The sequence below is a fragment of the Notechis scutatus genome, chromosome 13 (genome assembly GCF_049901735.1).
Source record: "Notechis scutatus isolate UNSWTSFEM ecotype Mainland chromosome 13, rNotScu1.2, whole genome shotgun sequence".
NCBI classification, from domain to species: Eukaryota; Metazoa; Chordata; class Lepidosauria; order Squamata; family Elapidae; genus Notechis; species Notechis scutatus.
This window is the reverse complement of record NC_142021.1, coordinates 11,540,181-11,554,109: the sequence shown is the minus strand read 5'-3', so window position 1 is coordinate 11,554,109 and position 13,929 is coordinate 11,540,181. Positions and strand designations below refer to the sequence as shown.

General features: G+C 46.3%; 1 protein-coding gene across 1 annotated transcript in view; it reads right to left on the bottom strand.

Moving 5' to 3' along the window:
• NCOR2 (nuclear receptor corepressor 2) overlaps window positions 1-13,929 on the bottom strand; it is a 218,467-nt gene that overhangs the window by 81,890 nt on the left and 122,648 nt on the right. The window contains 1 exon segment of the mRNA XM_087942977.1: window positions 4,855-5,014. Coding sequence (XP_087799103.1) covers window positions 4,855-5,014 — 160 coding nt within the window.

Here is a 13,929-nt window from a genome sequence, read left to right as displayed (position 1 = left end):
TCTATCTATCTATCTATCTATCTATCTATCTATCTATATCATCTATCTATCCCTGCCTGCCTTTCTATCTATCTATCTATCTATCTATCTATCTATATCTATCTATCTATCTATCTATCTATCTATCTATCTATCTATCTATCTATCTATCTATCTATCTATCTATCATCTACCTACCTACCTACCTACCTACCTACCTATCATCTATCTATAGAGAGAGAGATCTTAAAGGGTTAGGGAAGAATTCTCCTGAGAATTAAGATTTTGGAAAAGACAGACAAGAGTTGGATTCGTGTTTCTCCAAAAGGGCTACTGGAAGATATGTGAACTTCAAGTCTCAGAATTCTGGGAGTTGAAATCCATCCATGCGGAAGGGAATTCACTCCTTCTGGCTAGGATTTCTGGGAGTTGAAATGATCCATGTTGAAAGGACCGGAAGTGATGACTACGGAATTCTGGGAGTTAAAATTCACCCGGGGGAATGGGAATTCTGGGAGGTGAAGTCCACTCATATTGAAGGAACTGGAAATGATGACTAGGGAATTCTGGGAGTCAGTTCACCCGTGATAACGGGAATTCTGGGAGGAGAAGGTCCACCCATATTGAAAGGAGTTGAAGTTCACCCATGTTGAAGGGACTGGAAGTGATGACTGGGGAATTCTGGGAGTTGAAGTCCACCCATGTTGAAGGGACTGGAAGTGATGACTGGGGAATTCTGGGAGTTGAAGTCCACCCATGTTGAAGGGACTGGAAGTGATGACTGGGGAAATCTGGGAGTTGAAGTCCACCCATGTTGAAGGGACTGGAAGTGATGACTGGGGAATTCTGGGAGTTAAAGTCCACCCATGTTGAAGGGACTGGAAGTGATGACTGGGAATTCTGGGAGTTAAAGTCCACCCATGTTGAAGGGACTGGAAGTGATGACTGGGGAATTCTGGGAGTTAAAGTCCACCCATGTTGAAGGGACTGGAAGTGATGACTGGGGAATTCTGGGAGTTGAAGTCCACCCACGTTGAAGGGACTGGAAGTGATGACTGGGGAATTCTGGGAGTTGAAGTCCACCCATGTTGAAGGGACTGGAAGTGATGACTGGGGAATTCTGGGAGTTAAAGTCCACCCATGTTGAAGGGACTGGAAGTGATGACTGGGGAATTCTGGGAGTTGAAGTCCACCCACGTTGAAGGGACTGGAAGTGATGACTGGGGAATTCTGGGAGTTGAAGTCCACCCATGTTGAAGGGACTGGAAGTGATGACTGGGAAAATCTGGGAGTTGAAGTCCACCCATGTTGAAGGGACTGGAAGTGATGACTGGGGAATTCTGGGAGTTGAAGTCCACCCATGTTGAAGGGACTGGAAGTGATGACTGGGGAATTCTGGGAGTTGAAGTCCACCCATGTTGAAGGGACTGGAAGTAATGACTGGGGAATTCTGGGAGTTGAAGTCCACCCATGTTGAAGGGACTGGAAGTGATGACTGGGGAATTCTGGGAGTTGAAGTCCACCCACGTTGAAGGGACTGGAAGTGATGACTGGGGAATTCTGGGGGTGAAGTCCACCCATATTGAAAGGAGTTGAAGTTCACCCATGCTGGCTGGGGAAATCTGGGAGTTGGAAGTCCACACATCTTACAATGGCCAAGAGTTTGAGAATCGCTGCTTGGATCCACTCCACAGGGAAGGGTGTCCAAGCCAGACTGGAAGCTCTCTGCCTATTTCCTAAGTCCTCCAACCAAATTCCGAGCATCGCTGATGTCTCTCTCCTTGCCAAGCGCCTCCGAAAGGGCAGCTTCCCCTCTTCCCTTCCGCAAAGTAAACTAAGCAAGGAATCTCAGAGAGCTTTTGGCACACGTTCTGCTAGAGAACGAGTGAGAGAAGAGAGAGAGAGAGAGAGAGAGAGAGAAAGTGCCACTCTCCCCCCATTTCGGTTGGGAAAGCTTTTGCAGGATCTTGGCTCGGCTCCAATTTTACTTTTTTTATTATTTTTCTTTTTTTGCACTTTGCAATCTGGAGAGAATCTGGGAGGGGCCGAGCGGGTCTCTGGGAAAAGCCTCGGCTGTTTTTTGCATCCGTTACAAGAAACGGAACGACGCCAAGGCAAAAAGGCTGGCTTTCAGCTCAATGCAAGGGCAGGCCGGTTTGCAAAGCGTGGGCCCCCTTTTTTGCAAGACCCACGCCCCTTTAAGATGCGCGATGGGGCAGGGGGGGGCACTCAAAGACCTGCCCTCCAGCTGAGAGGTCCCGGTGCCTGGCCTCCAATGACATTCAACCAGATGACAGCTTAACAAAGCCGGAAGGGACCTCGTAGGCCATCTAGTCCAACCTCCCCCTGCCCAAGCAGGAGGCCCCACACCATTTCTGACAGAGAGCAGTCCAGTCTCTTCTTGAAAAGCTTCCAGGGATGAAGCTCCCACAACTTCCGAAGGCAACTTCTGTTCCACGGGTTGATTGTTCTCCCTGTCAAAAAATTCCTCCTTATTTCCAGGTTGAATCTCTCCTGGATCAGTTTCCATCGTCATTCCTTGTCTGGCCTTCAGCTGCTTTAGAAAATAGCTTGACCTGCTTCCTCCTCTCTGCGGCAGCCCCTCAAATATTGGAAGGCTGCTCTCCTGTCTCCCCTGGTCCTTCTCTTCCCTAGACCAGCCACGCCCAGTTCCTGTAACCAAACCAACTCTCGCTTCGAACTTGCAGAGCGCACCACACGTGTGTGCCGACTGTGTCCTCGGAACCAGCTGTTGCATCCCCCTCTGTGAGATCTCACCCCCCCTCCTCCTCCTCCCATTGTCTCTGACTCATCCCTGCGTCTCCGACACAGAATATTTACCTGAAAACCTGCTTTGTAATGAGTTCCTTTAAGCACTGCCTGGAAAAGATTTCCAACTGTTTCAAGGTCAACCCCGGTCCTTCTCATCAGAGATCAGGGGGGAGGGGGGAGGGGGGGGAGAACGGGGACAGGATTGTTAAATAATTCCTTCCCTTCCCCCCAAGTTCAATGGGGACATTGCAATACAGGCAAGTCCTCAACTTATGACTGCCAGCCAAGCCCCAAAATTTCCACGGCTCGGCGAGACAAGTGAGGTGAATTTTGCTCCATTTTACGACCTCTCCTGCCACCGTCCTTCAGTGAATCCCTGCAGTTGTTAAAACAACACGGTCGTTAAGTGAATCAGCCTTCCCTGGTCACAAAGGTCGCAAAAGGGGCTCATGTAACCACGGGACACTGCCACCGTCATAAATATGAGCCGGATGCCAATTATCCAAGTTTTGATCACATGACCGGGGGAATGCTACAACGGTCCTAAAGTGTGAAAAACGGTCGTAAGTCACTTTTTTCCCCAGTACCATTGTAACTTCAAATAGTCACTAAGCAAACTGTTGTAAGTCGAGGACTACCTACACATAGCCAAGCTTCTACAAGTTGCTGGATCGGTTCCCACAGAAGAAGAGGGAAGGTTGTCCATTTGTTGTTTTGTATTCTTCTAACCCGTCTCTGATGTCAATCAGCCAAGCAACATGTGATGACCCAAAGGGGCGTGGCACAAAGGCAACACAGTCATATAATCAGTAGGAATACCTCTACTAGCTCCAACTTTGCCCCCAGTGTCCTGGTTACCTTCTGGGCTGGAGAAAAACTCTCCCGGGAACAGCCTTTGGCTGCAGAGAATCAGGTCCAAAACATGGTCAACACAAACTGTAACTTAAAGTCCAAACAAGCCAAATTGAAGTAATTAGTTTGGCAGGGCAGGAGCAAGAATTTCAGACTTGAAGGCATGGCAAAACTCACACGGTTGGGAAGACGCCAGGGAACACAGATAAGCAAAATCAACACAAGATAAACTCACGTTTGCTCCCAGCAGCTGCTGCAGTCAGCCTTCAAGTTCTTTTAAATTCCCATTCCCAGGTGTGGCTAATGAAGGGAATCAGGGCCCTTTCCTCCCTTGTAAGCCATGCAACCCCGTTGCTCCCTTCTCCATTCCTTCCTGCATGCCCTAGGATGAAGAGGGGGTGGGCCTGGATCTTCCTCTGAACTCCCTCTCCCTTGTTCTACCTCTGACCTGCTCTGCCCAGCCGGACTTTGCCCTTCCCCAGTTTCCTCCACAGCCAACGGAGCCACACTCCCACTCCCTGTCAGCTATTCGTCTTCCTCCTCAGATTCAGATTCCGACAGGGGCAGGACACAATGATCTTGCCTAGAACCAAGACTTGATCCCACAGCGGCTACCAAAGATTAAACTCAGAAGTCCTGCTAAGTAATAATCAGGAAGTTTTTTAACTCTTGCTCTTTCTCCAGAAAATCTGTTTATCAGCCTCTTTGTGATGATACAATCCTCTGCTGGGGCACAAAATGTGATTTGGACATGAAGGCCAACCCTTAGTGGCAAACTAGCTGAGAAAATAGAAATATTAAGGATTACAGCAGGGTTTCTAGACCTTGGTGACTTTAAGATGGGTGGACTTAAACTCCCAGAATTCCACAGGCCAGCCATGATGGCTGAGGGATTCTGGGAGTTGAGATCCAACAAGTCTTAAAGTTGTTGTTTCCCCCCCCCCCCCAAAATGACAACTAGGTTTCCCTATGTTTTTTGCTTGAAGACGTTTCGCTTCTCATCCGAGAAGCTTCTTCCGTTCTGGCTGACTTCTGACTTCCACTAGAATGGAAGAAGCTTCTCGGATTGAGAAGCAAAATGACTTCAAGCAAAACCAAAGTCCCAGTTGCCTTTTGAAAAAGCCTTTGGGACAAGCATGACTTTGGCACGATCGAGAATCTCCGCAGGCATTGAAGTTGCCAAGGTTGGGACCCCTGGTCCAAGGGAAAACGGACCAAGATATTCAGCCTCATCCTGGAGAAACATCTCACCTTCTGCTTCGACCTCCTCGGCCATCTCTTCCTCGTTGCCGCTGGTGCCCGACCCATCCTGGCCCATCTCTTCGTCCTCGGTCACCGGGGGGAAAGTTCTCTCCTCGTTTTGGATCGCAGAGCTCTTTTTCTTCTTTCTCCGAGAGTTCCTTTCTCTCTCCTGAGCAAAGCACAACAGAAAAGGAAGGTTATGGATCTTGGTGGATCCCCATCTTGTCGCCACTGGCAGCAAAGACGGACTATTTTGTTAAACACACACACACACACACACACACAAGGAGATTGAAACAGCCCTCCTTGAAAACAGCAAGGGCTGAAAGGAGTGCAAATTGCCTTCCAGGGACCTGGGATTGGAGAAAATGTTTTATATAGCAATGCAAAATAATAATAATGACAAACCTAAAAAGAAAGAAGCTAAGGTTCCGAGAATTGGCTTAAAATAGCCATTTTCGAAAGTATTTTTTGCTAAGTTGGCTCGACCTCCCCAACATCACAACTTCTTACAGCATCAACTGCACCGCAGAAGGAAGGAAAAGAGTTACACAACCACACCTACAGAAACACCCACAATTGCATGCCCGCTGTTACTACTTCGGTCCATCGCATTAATATCACCCATGAATTGTGTGTGTGTGTGTGTGAGAAATACTTTGAAATTTTTACTCCGGCTTTACAAAAAGACCTAGAATTCATCATTTGGCACCTCTGCTCACTATAATTCTGATCTCATCCTGGGAAGATGCAAGGAGAGACAGTTTGGTCTAGTGGTTAAAGCACCAGGCTAAAAACCAGGAAATGGTGAATTCTTGTCTTGGTCATGAAAAAGAACAACGAAAAACCCTGGCTTGGTGATTTTTTTAAAATTTTTGCAAAAAAACTATTGGACTAAAATACATACATGGTTAGAAAAAAATGATAAAGCAACATATTGATGTTAAACCAGAAATATTTTTGTTGGATATTTTACCCAAACAGTATAATAAAGGGAACATGTATCTAATCTTACATGTCTTGGCAGCAGCAAGAATTGTGTTTGCACAAAATTGGAAAAACGAAGAGATCCCTTCAGACGAAAGGGTTATAAATAAAAATATTAGAATGCGCAGAGATGGACAGATTGACAGTAAAAATAAAGGAGAAGGTAGAAAACAGAATAGTTTCTAACATGGGATTTGTTTTACCAATGGCTCACTAACAGAAACAGAGGTTAGAAAGTAAAAAAAGATTAAGAGAATGATTAATGATATAATGAAAGTTTTCCAGCATGGATAAACTAATCTTATTATTACTATGAGTTTATTATTAATGATACCATTTCCCTGAAAATATGACCTACCCTGAAAGTAAGCCCTAGCTTGATTTTTACACCTGTGCTCAATATAAGCCCTACCCCCCAAAAAATAAGCCCTAATTAAGATCCCACCCACTCCAGAGTGGACGGGTAAAAATTAAACGGGGGGGGGGATGGGGGAGTGGAGCTGCCCTACTACTTACCTTTGGACAGTTGTAGCTAGGCTCCGCACACCCCGACACCTGCCTTGCCGGCCGATTCCTTCTGCAGCCGGCAAGGCTGGCAAGGCTTTCCCTGAAGGCCTCTGGAGCTGGTAACAAAGCTCTGGATCGATCCGCAGCTGTTATCGGCTGCAAAGGCCTTCAGGAAAACCTTTCCAGCCGCAGAAGGGGTTCCTGAAGGCCTCTGACAGAGAAAAGGAGGCTGGGAGCGACGCGTGCAAGTGAGATTAGTCAGTGGAGGATATCCCCTGAAAATAAGACCTGGTGCCTTTTTTGGTGGCAAAAAAAATTACAAGACAGGGTCTTATTTTCGGGGAAACACTGTATGTATATTATGATTACTTATTATGCTTATCGTTTTGTTATTCCAAACTAATTGTTCCTGGACAACACGCTGTTCAAATTTAAAAAAAAAACATTGTTTTCCTCTTCTTTTTGCTTTCCTAATGTGGGTTTTCTCTTGGAATAAACTCGAATAAAATGGGGAAGAAGGGGAAAAAAACAAACAAACCTAAACAACGCCGGATTTCATGGGTACAGGAGAGCCGTGGCTGAGTTTGAACTCCTGCCAGACACACCATTTGGATAAGTGCACATTATCAGGGCTGCTTGATGATGCGAACACAAACCGCGGCAACGCTGCCGTTACTATGGCGAAGCGGTCCCGGGCGCGTCCGCCTCTTCCTTGCGTCCTGGGTGACTCATGCCAACCCTGAGGGAGCATCGAAAATGAACAACTGGGGAACCAGCTTTGGAGGGCACGCTGTTCTCTCCCAAAGGCTTTCCGTTTGGAGCACGGAGGGTCAAGGCAAAAGAGGGATTTAAAGAAATAAAAATAAAGAATCCACTTGAAATTAAAAATCACGGCGCTCCAGATGTGACCCGGGAACTGCCTGGTCCAGGATGAAGGTGAAAGGCAGGGTAGGAAATGCTTCACCAGGTTAATCGTCGTCATTACTATGAGTTTATTATTGAACGATTATGTATATTATGATTACTATGTCAGGGCAAGAAGCAACAAGTGGAAACTAATCAAAGAGAGAAGCAACTTAAGAGCTAAGGAGAAATTTCCTGACAGTGAGAATAATTAAAAAGTGGAACGACTTGCCTCCAGAAGTTGTAAATGTTCCAACACTGGAAGTTTTTAAAAAAGATGTTGGACAACCATTTGCCTGAAGTGGTGTATGATTTCCTGCCTAGGCAGGGGGTTGGACTAGAAGACCTCCAAGGTCCTTTCACAACCTCTGGGGACCAGGGAAAGGTTTGCCCCACCTGGAGGAGCATGGCTTCCAAAGGAAAGTCTGCAATCCTCGACTTCAGTCAGAGCTGACGAAGCTTCTTGGATGAGAAGCAAAACTTCTTCAAAAGAAGGAAGTCCAATTGCCTCTGGAAAAGGTATCTTTGGGACAACCATGACCCGAAGGACTTTTAGCTATACAATTTGGGATGAGCCCCGCTGGAATGGAGTGGGAGTAGGAATGGATTTCCAGAGAAAAAAAATTGGAACCATTTGCACCACTCATGTGACGCCAAAGACACAGATAAACCTCCAAGTGGCCTCAACGACCCTCTAAAAGGGATGCAAATGACCAGCTGTCTGCAAGGAGTATAAATCCTTCCTTTCCCCACCATCCAAGTCAGAGCTGAAGAAGCTTCTTGGAGGAAAAGTGAAAGGTCTTCAAAAGAAAAAACAAGGCAGTCCAGTTGCCTCCTGAAAAAAAAAAAGCACTGTTGGGATTCCCAAGCCACCTTTCCGACCCGTTTTAACACGGGTTTGAGTCCTTCCGTTCGACGCATCCTTGGCCCAGCGCTCCCGCTGGTTGTGTGCACGCGGAGTAGCAAATGTTTAGGAAAAAACGGGATGCTAGATTAACCAAAAGCTTTTTGTTCCCTCCCTCTCTCTCTCTGTTCAGATTTATGACATCTGTTGTTACAGCAAACAATAGCGTGGGTTTTTTTTTTCCCCTTTTTAAGAAAGAAAGAAAGAATAATGGCAACGCAAAGCAGATGAGCCGTTCATTGTTCTTTTGCCAAAAAAGAAAACAAGAGAAACTCCAAAAAAAAACTGCTGGTCTGAAGAAAATGATCGAGACAGGCAAATGACATCAATCAGGAAGATGCATCAGAGAATAGAGAGAGAGAGAGACCTTTAACAGCTACTCCTCGACATACGACCATAAGGAAACCGCCCCATTACAGTTGTAAATCATAAAGGTCATTAAAAAAAAGAGGATATGTTCAAATGCGCTGTGAGTTTGGAGCCTCTACACCCATGTAAGAGACCCAACTCTACCTGTCCTTGAAGTCTATGAACTCTTACCTGGTGCCAATTCATCTAGCCTGCTACTAACTCAGATTCCTAGTTTGGTGAATGGCTAGTCTAGTGGAGAGAAGGACCAGGGGAGACAGGAGAGCAGCCTTCCAATATTTGAGGGGCTGCCAGAGAGAGGAGGAAGGGGTCAAGCTATTCTCCAAAGCACCTGAAGGCCAGACAAGGAACAATGGATGGGAACTGACCAAGGGAGAGATTCAACCTGGAAATAAGGAGGAATTTTCTGACAATGAGAGCAATCAACCCGTGAAACAGAAGTTGCCTTCGGAAGTTGTGGGAACTTCATCAATGGAGGCTTTCAAGAAGAGACTGGACTGCCTTCTGTCAGAAATGGTGTAGGGTCTCCTGCTTGGACGGCAGGGAGGTAGACTAGATGACCTACAAGGTCCCTTCCAACTCTGTTAATCTGAATCTCTCTAAGATGATCAAAGATCTTGAGACTAAAACATAGGATGAGCGGTTGCAGGAACTGGGCATGGCTAGTCTAGTGAAGAAAAAGGCTAGAGGCGACAGGAGAGCAGCCTTCCAGTATTTGAGGGAAGGGCTACCACAGAGAGGAAGGGGGTCAAGCTGTTTTCCAGGGCACCTGATGGCCAGACAAGGAATAATGGGTGGAAACTGAACAAGGAGAGAGATTCAATCTGAAAATAAAGAGAAATTTTCTCAGTGAGGACAATTAACCAATGGAACAACCTGCCACTAGAAGTTGTGGGTGCTCCATCACCGAAGGTTTTTAAGAAGAGAAAGGATAAGTGTTTGTCTGAAATAGTATAGGGTTTCCTGCTTGTGCAGGGGGTTGGACTAGATGACCTCCAAGGTCATCTAATCCAACTCTATTAGTCTGTTATTCAAAAGGAATGGGTGCTCCATCACCGGAGGCTTTTAAGAAGAGACTGGACAACCTTTTGGTCTCGAATGGTAGAGGGTTTCCTGCCAGAGCAGGGGGTTGGACTAGAAGACCTCCAAGTTCCCTTCCGACTCTGTTATCCTGAAAAGCAGATCTCCCCAAGCGGAAAAGCGCAGAATTTAAACCCTCCCTTTTCAACGCCTTGAACCTTTTAACCCTGAGTGTTCAGCCTCTTTTCCATTCAAGCTCCAGAACTTAAGAAAAGGCTACTATTCAAATCCTAGGATGCTAATAGGGTTTTGTTTTTTTTAAACTGCTTTTTTTTGCGTCATCGCCACCCTCTGGTACGATCCTGGCCTTCGGCTGCATTTGGTGAGGACTGTAGAGGGCTGGGACCAAGCCGAAGAAATCCAATTAGCCGATTGCCCCAGGATGCCGGTACGGTTTTCCAAACGGGGGACTCACCCCACCCCCTCTACAGTGACTCAGTCATTCCAACGCAGCCAGACGCGTCCTCGAAAGGGACTCGGGCAACTTCTGCACACAACCCAGGCCACAACATCTTTTTGTCTCACTTTGCGTCAGTTTCTCCTTGGGGGCAAAAGGGAAAAAGGGAGAGGCTGGAACGACACCGTCGTTCAACGGATGCACAGGCGGCCCTCGGCTCAAAATCACCCTCTCTGTCGCTGAGGGAGATATATAGATGGATTTGCCCCGTTTTAACGACCTCCCTTGCCAACAAGCTATGACACGAAAAGCTGCCGTTGGTTAAGTTGGCAACACGGTCGTTAAGCTTTTGCCGCATTGAGTTTGCTTGTCAAGAGGGTCGCAAAAGTGGATCGCCTCACCCCGGGATACGGCAACCGTTATAAACAGGAGTCAGTTGCCCGTTTGGATCCCGTGACTGGTGGAGATGCCGCAAACGGCCGTTAAGTATGAAAAACGGTCGTTCAGTCACTTGTTTCAGTGGCGTTGCAACTTCGTACGGTCCGTAAAGGGAACTGTTGTAAGTCAAGGACTGCCTAAATTCAGATGGTTTTGGGCAAGTGGTTCATACTTACGACGGTCACCGTTGACTGTTCGAAGTTACAACCGCACTGAAAAAAATGTGACCCAGGACCACTTTTCACACTTATGACAGATAACAGGTAATCAGAGTTGAAAGGGACCATAAAGGTCATCTAGTCCAACCCCCTGCCCAAGCAGGAGACCCTACACCATTTCTGACAAATGGCAGTCTAATCTCTTCTTGTAAGCCTCCAGGGATGAAGCGCCCACAACTTCCGAAGGCATCTTCTGTTCCATGGGTTGATTGTTCTCACTGTCAGAAAATTCCTCCTTATTTCCAGGTTGAATCTCTCTCCTTGTTCAGTTTCCATCCATTATTCCTTGTCTGGCCTTCCAGTACTTTGGAGAATAGCTTGACCCCTTCCTCCTCTCTGTGGCAGCCCCTCAAATATTGGAAGACTGCTATCCTGTCTCCCCTGGTCCTTCTCTTCATTAGACTAGCCATGCCCAGTTCCTGCAACCGTTCATTGTATGTTTTAGCTTCCAGTCCCCTAATCCTCCTGGTTGTTCTTCTCTGCACTTTTTCTAGAGTCTCAACAATTTTTTTATAGTGTGGAAACCAAAACTGGATGCAGTACTCTAGGTGTGGTCTTACTAAGGCTTTATAGAGTGGTATCAGTACCTTATTTGATCTTGATTGAATTCCTCTGTTAATGCTATTTAGTGTTGCATTGTTCTTCGTAGGTTTTAGCCTCCAGTCCCCTCATCATCCTGGTTGCTCTTCTCTGCACTTTTTCTAGTCTCAACATCCTTTTTTATAGTGTGGTGACTAAAACTGGATGCAGGATTCTAGGTGTCATCTTACTAAGGTTTTATAGAGTGGAATTAGTACCTCCCTTGATCTTGATTGTATCCCTCTGTCAATGCAATTTAGGATTGCATTAGCAATCCCGTGATCACAGGATTCATATTCAGAGGCTTGGCAACTGGCAGGTACATACGACAGTTGCAGAGTTCCAAGGTTACGTGCCATGCCCAGCCAGCAAGCCACGCCCAGCCAGTCACATGATCACCATGCCACACCCACAAATTAGGCCACACCCACAGAACCAGTGGTGAAGAACTTGGAATCCCACCCCTGATGCGATCCCCTTTTTACAACCTTTGGATCAGCAAAAGTCAATGGGGAGGACAGATTCAACTTAACAAGCGTGTTACCAGCTTCACACCTGCATTGATTTATTTACCAAGCGCGGCAGGAAAGTTGGACCAATGGAGCCAAAAAAGCTCCCTTCCCAACAGTCTCGCATAGCAGCAGAAATGTTGGGCTCGATGGTGGTCGTAAGTCGAGGCAGAGTTAAATCTGGCTTCGCAGCCCTCTCTGCCGCCTGCTGCCTCCTTCTCGCCTGATTTGTACGATGGTTCGTTTCTCTTCTCCTTCAGGTGTAGGGTCTCCTGCTTAGGCGGGGGGGTTGGACTAGATGACCTACAAGGTCCCATCCAACTATCTGTATCTTTCTCTGCAAATTTCACACTTATTGCTCAGTTCTTGTTCTCATTCTCTCTCTCTCTCTCACACACACATAGACAATTAACTCCCTCGCTTGCTCCTAGTCTGCCTGGCCCTCTCTGATCCTCCGGATAAGATCAAACCCAGGGCAAGAAACACAACAGCTGTTGTCGCTGCTGAACCTCTCTTCTGTGTCACTTTTTAGGCAACAGATAAGTGCACAAACACAACGGACACGCTCACACTTACTGTACCTAAGCCGTACTACTCAACTCCACGCCACTAATATGGTGTATAATTTGTTTTTTTGGGGGGGAGGCTGGGCTTTTTAATTTTCTGCAAAGACAGCTCAAGATACCAAACATGAGTTGGAAAGGGGGAAAAAAAAGTGGAAAAGAAGAACAAGCACCCAAAAAGTGGAAAAGAAAGAGGAGTATGGGGATTTTTTTTCCTTCTTATGTATCCAACTCAGCTGAACCAAGCCATCATATATGGCTTCATGGTGGTTGGCTTAGGGAGTCTGCCATACAAAGCCACCTTTCCTCTCATCTATTCCAGCTTGACTCCTTGGCTTCTTCCAAAACCCAAGGGTTTGCGGGCATTCGTTTAACGATGGTCACAACGGCATTGAACGGCACTGATGACCAGTCTTTGCACTTATGACCACTGCACACCTCCACAGTCAAGTAACCGAAATTCAGGCGCTTAGCAAGCGGCACATATTTATGACATATTTAGTTTCAACGTCCCCGGGACACGGGAAGGCTATTTGCAACTTTCCCAGCCGGCTTCCAACTAGCAAAATGAATGGGGAAAGCGGGGTCTGCTTAACGACTGCATGATTTACTTAATGACTTCCCCCCCAAAAAAAGACTGCAAAATCAGGTTCGACTCATTTTAACAACCGCCTTGCTTAGCAACGGAAATTCTGCTCCCAATTTTGCTCACAAGTCGAGGACTCTTTCCCAAAGACTATTTGTTCTTTTTTTTCAGCTGTTTGCTTTCTAAGTTTTTTCAAGGTTTCCTTTTTTTTCTTCTTCTTCTTCTTCGGCTATTATATTTTAAGGGAACTTTCACCCTAAAATAACATCCAAGGCCTTCAGCCCCTACTGCCTTGGGACCCAAGAATGATTTTAATTCATGGTGTTTTTTTCTTTTTCAAACTGGTAGTTTTATTTGGGATGTTTTAGATTTGATTTACATGCCTTCCTTTATGCTTTTATTGAACGCGCTCGGCTGCAGCCCTTCGCTGGAAGGGGAGAGATAAATCTTTGGGATAATAATTATGAAAAAGGAAGAGATTTGGCTTCAGAAAAGCGACAGAATGGATGGAGCCAATGTGGTATCCGAAGAGCTGGGTGCCTTGAAATACACTCTATAAAGCCTTAGTAAGACCACACCTAGAGCCCTGCATCCAGTTTTGGTCACACTATAAAAAGATGTTGAGACTCTAGAAAAAGTGCAGAGAAGAGCAACCAGGATGAACAGGGGATTGGAGGCTAAAACATACGATGAATGGTTGCAGGAACATGGCCTGGCTAGTCTAGGGAAGAGAAGGACCAGGGGAGACAGGATAGCAGCCTTCCAATATTTGAGGGGCTGCCCCAGAGAGGAGGAAGGGGGTCAAGTTATTTTCAAAAGCACCCGAAGGCCTGATAAGGAATAATGGATGGAAACTGAACAAGGAGAGATTCAACCTGGAAATAAGGAGAGATTTTCTGACAGTGAGAACAGTATAAATATTGAATTTTTATTAAAAAAGAGCAATTTTACCCAAAATCAGGCAAAGCAGGCAGGCAGATGAGTTGCTCACAGAATCATTCAGTGATCTATCTATCTGCCATCGGCTAGCTCAGCCTGTCACAT